Source organism: Apteryx rowi, unplaced genomic scaffold (assembly GCF_003343035.1).
Source record: "Apteryx rowi isolate R43461 unplaced genomic scaffold, aptRow1 scaffold_212, whole genome shotgun sequence".
Lineage (NCBI taxonomy): Eukaryota > Metazoa > Chordata > Aves > Apterygiformes > Apterygidae > Apteryx > Apteryx rowi.
In genome coordinates, this window is record NW_020448442.1 from 33658 (window position 1) to 39148 (window position 5491).

Genomic DNA, 5491 nt, shown 5'->3' on the forward strand with positions numbered 1-5491 from the left:
GCCCCCGGCGCGGACGGCCGCGGGGGGAGCCGCGCCTCGGCCGCGGGGCGGCCCGGGCACAGGCGCTCCCCGGCGCGGGGAAGGGCCGCGCACACACCTCGCGTGAGGCTCCCAAAGCCTTCGGGCTCTGGGGCCTGCTGGTTCCTCTGCACCCTCCTCTCCCCACCTCAAAAAAAAAAAAAAACCACAAAAGAAAAACAACTTTTGTCTTTCCTCTCCCCCCCCCCCATGGTCTTTTTGACCAATGCTTTTGTCTGCAAGTAGCAGGAGAGTAAACTGTTGTTTTTACTCCCATTGAGGTTCAAATGGAGSTGGAGATTAAGCCTAGTTAATGCGGGGAGGAGGGAAGGGGGGGAAGGGGGACCGGGAGGCGGCGGGGAATGGGGATAACGCACGGAGCTATCGCGACTTAGCGCCGTCCCGGTGGAGCCGGGCCGGCCGGCGGCGGCGGCGCGGCCCGAGGGGGCGTCCGCGGCTGCCGCGGGGCCCGGCCCCCTCGGGGCTGGCTCTGTCCCCGGCCTCGCTTGTCCTCCGGGGGCCTCTTTTCCCTCCCTGCCCCAGCCTGGGCTGGCTCAGCCGTAGCGAGGGGGCCCGGCTTTCCCGCAGAAACGCGTCCGGGAGGCGAGGCGAGGCGCAGCGCGCCCCGCGGAACCTGCGCGCCCGCGGGGCTCCGCCCGCCCCCGCCGCGGCCAGGCCCGGTGACCCGGCGCCGCCGGGAGACGCGCGAAAGCAGGGAAGGGACGTGAGGTAAAGTCGGGAACAGATTTCAAGGAAGATAGCCCGAAAGTGCTATTACATAAGAGTTCACTCCAGTTTAAAAAAAAAAAAAAACTCTTTTGATCACTTCTACGCACCGAGCTGATAAAAGGACGGGTGCTTTTACTGTAAAAGTGCATAATTTTTCACTGCATTTTCTTCTTTCTTTGCAGACGACTTACTGTTACTCTAAAAAAAAAATCAATGTAGCACGGAGAAAGACTTAATTGCGGCATTTGAAAAGTTGAGAAGAAGGTGGGCTTCCATCTTGCACTGGGCCGTCCTAGAAAAAAGTCGTTTTCGGTAATAAAGACCTGGGTGTTTTAACAGACAGCTCATCTTCTGTTTCAATAGCCGGTAAAACCTCGGCGATCCAGCCCTCGTGGCTGCAACATCGGGAAGCAGTAGCGATTTGGGGGTGTCTCCATGTGGGAGTCCGCTGTAAGTCCACACGTGTCAGCTTGCCTTCGGTTTGCGGTGGGTTTCCCCCCCTCCGGGGGGACTCTCGGGCGGGCTGTGGAAGGCCCAGGCGGGAGGCGCAGCTACAGCCCTTTCCCACGATCTCTCGCTGCTTCAGCGCGTTAAACCCGTGCGAGTAAGACCGTCTTCGCCGGACGCTCCTGACACTTCTGCTGCCGTGAGGCATCCGGGAGCGCGGTTTTCGCCGAGGCCGCCCCGGGGAAGCGCTCACACACCCGCGCCCCCGGCCCCGGCCGAGCGCAGCCCTCGGCGGTCCCGGAGGCCTCGGCGAGCACCGCTGCTCCCCTCGGCGCTTTCAGACCGCGCCTGGAGACGCTCGGATCAAGCCACGGGACTTTGCGGCCAGGCCACGGGCCCACACGTGCCCCTTTGTGAGCCCCGACGGGGCAGAGCCGCGGAGCGCGGCGCCGAGACCGGCGCAGTTCAGCGCACCCGCCGCCCCGGTCCGGCCCGCCGCCGCCACCGACCTGTTGCACCGAGGTCTGGCCGGAGCGAGGGGCCACCTGCAGCCGCGGGGAGCCGCCGGCGGTGACCCCCAGCCCGACTTTGCCCCCGCTCCCGGCCCGGCCCGCCAGCGGCCTCTGGGCCACTCACCTTGGCGGCCGCGGCTCTGGCTCCCGCCCCAAAACAGCAGTAAAGAAAAAATAAAGGAAGGTCGCATTACCTGCCAGTCCCCCATTTTGGCAAGAATAGACATCCTGGCTGCGGGTTGCATATCCCCAGGTCCCTGCTGGTCATGGACCGCGAGTGCGAGCCGCTCGCCCGAGCTCCCTGCGGGTAAATCCTCCCCTTACCTGCGCCGGGACTGTCTCACCTGGCCATAAAGAGCTGGGTGCTCCCTGCCCGCGCCTGCGCGCTGCCTGCGCGCTGCCCCCCGCCGCCTGCTCGCAGCGCGCCCGGCCCGGCCCGGCCCGGCCGCRGCACCCGCCGAGGGGGCGCCGGGGGGAGCCCCCGGCTCTGGGCATGGCCTGGACGCGCTGCCCCCGGGGGCAGCTGGCGTTGCGCTGCCCCGCTGCTCCCCCCGCCCCCAGCACCCCGACGGGGCAGCTCTGCCCGCCCGTGTGCTGCGGCCGGCGTGGAGGGCCAGGTCCCCCCCACCCGACCCGACGTTTTTCGGCGCCAAGTTGCAACCGAGTGCCTGTTCGCGACCAGCTCGTAGCTACCACAGTGATAATAATAATAGTGCCCCAACAATAGCAGCCCCAAAGACAAAGCAAAGACCTCGGGGGGCGGCGGGGGGGGGGGAACGGGACAGGACTAAACTAGCACAAATGGGGATATGGAGGTGCTGTAAGTGGCCGGCGAGGGGGAGGGTGCCTGGGGGGAAACAAAGAGGGGTTAAGTGAAGACAGTCTTCCCCAAATGCGCCCCGCAGAGCGGAGGCAGCACCGGCGGGGCCCTGCGGGCTGCGCGGGAGAAGCGAAGGTGTGGGGCGAGGGATGCTGCGCTGCCCGGGGATAAGCCGGCTGGCGGCAAGCTGTGGGGCCTCCCGGTGTCCCCCCCCCCCCGGTTGTTCCTTCGGGGACCGAAGTGCCAAACTRCCGCGGAAACTTCCCCGGGTACAGCGCAGCTCTGGTTTCACACCCCTCAGGGAGGGAGCACGGCCCCTGCCCCATCTCCGGGGGGCTGGGGGTAGGGTGGGGGTAAGTCATCCTACCCCGGCCACGGGAACTAGGGGGTGCAGCTAAATTCCGGTTTGGAGTCGCAGGGAAAGCCTCCCGCGTGGATTTCGCAGGAAGAGGGTTGTAGCATCTTTTCACAGGTGTGGGTCGCTGAGGCCTGCGGCGGAGACCTTCCTGGGGGGCCGTGCATGGGGGGGGGGGAGCGTTACACGCACACGCAGCCCGCAGCGGGCTCCGGCCCTCGCCACAGGGCCGGGGCTGCGCAGGAGCGCGCAGGGGTCCATGTGGTGCTCGGCGCTGCATGTGCGTCGCCGGCAACCCACGGGGCACGGGGCGAGCGAGGAGTGCCGGCCTCGGCTGCCCCAGCGCTGTGGGGCTGTGCACCCCCACCCCCCCGCGCCCCAAAGAGCAGGGGCTCCGCGCTGCCCCGTCCTGCTCCGCGGGGATGCGCGGCTCCTGCGCGGAGGCGGCGCAGGGCGCGGTGAACGGGCCGGGAGAGGCGCGCTTCACACCGCTGCGCCCAGCGCCTGCCCGCAGTGTACAGTTAGCGTCAAATTACAGCAATTAGCCCGGCACCGGAATTTAATTACGCAGCCCTGCCCCTCCCCCCCCCCTCAACTCCCCCCGGTCCCGGGGAGGCTCCTGCTCCGGGTAGGCACGAAGCAAAGGCAGCGCCGTGCGAAGCGGGAGAGGGGAAGATGCGCGAAGGTTTCATGGTTTCTCCCCCTTCCACACTTCCCGACAGCCGGGCCCCTCCGAGCCACCTCTGGGAGACTGCAATTTTTCCCTTCATAAAAATTATTTAAAATGTTATTTTTTATTATTTTTGCGGGAAAGGGGATTAATCAAATTTGAACTTGTCCTTTAGTGAAATGCTCCCGCTAAACTTGGATGACACATTTCTGTTATCCTCCCGTTGGGATCTTTTCCTTCTCCTTGTCTCCATCGCTCCTCACCCCCGGTTACATGTCCCCCGGTCAGCACCTGTGCCTGGACCCGAGCTCCCGCAGCCCGTCTCTGCCCCAGTGAAGTGGGGCGGGGGGAGACACGCTCCGGCCCGGCAGAGGAAGCCCCAGCACAGCCCGCCTGCAGGGCGGTCGCCGGGCTTTTCTTTTGGGGGGGGGGTATGGGGGTATGGGTCCGACCTGGCTCGGGTCAGTGTCATTCCTGGTCTTTTTTAGCCCGTCGAGGAGCAGGTCATGGAGTCGGCGTAACTCAGAGCCTGGGGGCTGTGGGGTCGCTCGCTTTCCCGTCCCTGAGGCTTTTGGTAACCGCACTTCAGGTTTTAATTCGGATTTCCTGGCACGGGAGTTTGCAGGACTCCTCTCCCTAGCAGCCTGGAGGGGAACTTCGGCATGCGAGGGCGCAATGGTCTGAAACACACGCCCGCCCCGTCTGAGCTTCATACCTGAGATCCCAGATCTGGGTGTCTTCCTCGATTTCTCTCCGCAACAAGTGATTGCTGCATTACCCCGGACCAGGGCCCACCCTCCTGTTTACACAGCAATTCCGGCATCAAAAGTGTCCAAATCACCCCTTATCACAGTTTGGCACGGTCTGATCTGCCCTGGAGAGAATAAAAATCGCACATGGACTGAGGCCGAAAGGGTGACAGGGGAACACACCTCCCTGCCCGGCCTTGCTCCCGAGCCCCCAGTCTGGCCCGCGGTGCGGGCGGGCGGCTGCCGAGAGCGTATCCGCACTTGCAGGCACCGGCGCTCGCTGCAGTTTCCCTCCTCCCGATCCCAAGAGAGAATCAGGCTGAGAAAACTTCTCCCACTCACCTCTTCTCGCCCTTCCCTCCCCGGACAAAACCGTCTCTTTTAAAACAAAGACACGTGCAGGGTTGTTCCCCCCCCCCCGCCTTTTTTTGTCACTTCAGGTGGTTTTCGGCTCGGCAGTGCATTTCGCAGGGAAATCTCTGCTGTCCTAGAGGAGAACTGGAGGGGGTCGCCGCGGAACTCCTTCCCCCGTGGTTTATTTCTGATGGACATGGTGGGTCCCTTCCCGTGTGTCACAACACCGGCACCGAGTGGGGCAAAGCCCTGCCCGCTCCCCTTCCCCTCTACTGGCAGCACCATTTCGGCTAAACCCGCGTTGCCGATCTCTTCCCAGCCAGGACATTTTAATTGCTGGGGGGACACTCCGGGCTCCGAGCTGGGCTCGAGCGACAGAACTCCCCCGGCTCATTGTCAGATAAATCTCATTTGGCCAGCTGTTTTTATTATTTTTATTTGGGGGGGGGGCGCCGGGCGGCTGGCGGGTGCCCGTGGGGAGGGACCCTCGCTGCCCAGCCGGCGAGTCCGGGCGCGGGGCCCGCAGACCCGCCGCTCTCCCCCTGCGGGGCTCTGCCCCGGGCGCCGCTCCTGCCCCGGCGCGGCGGGGTTTTGCTCCCCGGCAGGGTGCGAAAGAAGCCTCTCCCTCATCCTCTCCCCAAATTTAGCTTCCGGCGCGGATGAGCTGTCCCGCTTCCAGGCAACGATGTTAGGGGAAAAAAAGAGAGGTTCAGGACGGGCGTTGCTGCGCCTTGGCTTTCCGGGGTCGCATCCCGCTGCGAGGGAGGATTTCCAGTCCTTGTGCCCGCCGGTGCCCCGGGGGACCCAGCGCGCCCCGGCAGGTGCCGCCGTGGTCGG

General features: G+C 64.8%; 1 protein-coding gene across 1 annotated transcript in view; it reads right to left on the minus strand.

The window, feature by feature from the left end:
• Positions 1-1933, minus strand: part of TFAP2A (transcription factor AP-2 alpha) — a 19292-nt gene extending 17359 nt beyond the window's left edge. Inside the window, exon 1 of the mRNA XM_026064274.1 lies at positions 1901-1933. Coding sequence (XP_025920059.1) covers positions 1901-1933 — 33 coding nt within the window. The remainder of the gene's footprint in view (positions 1-1900) is intronic.
• Positions 1934-5491: the final 3558 nt, after the last annotated feature.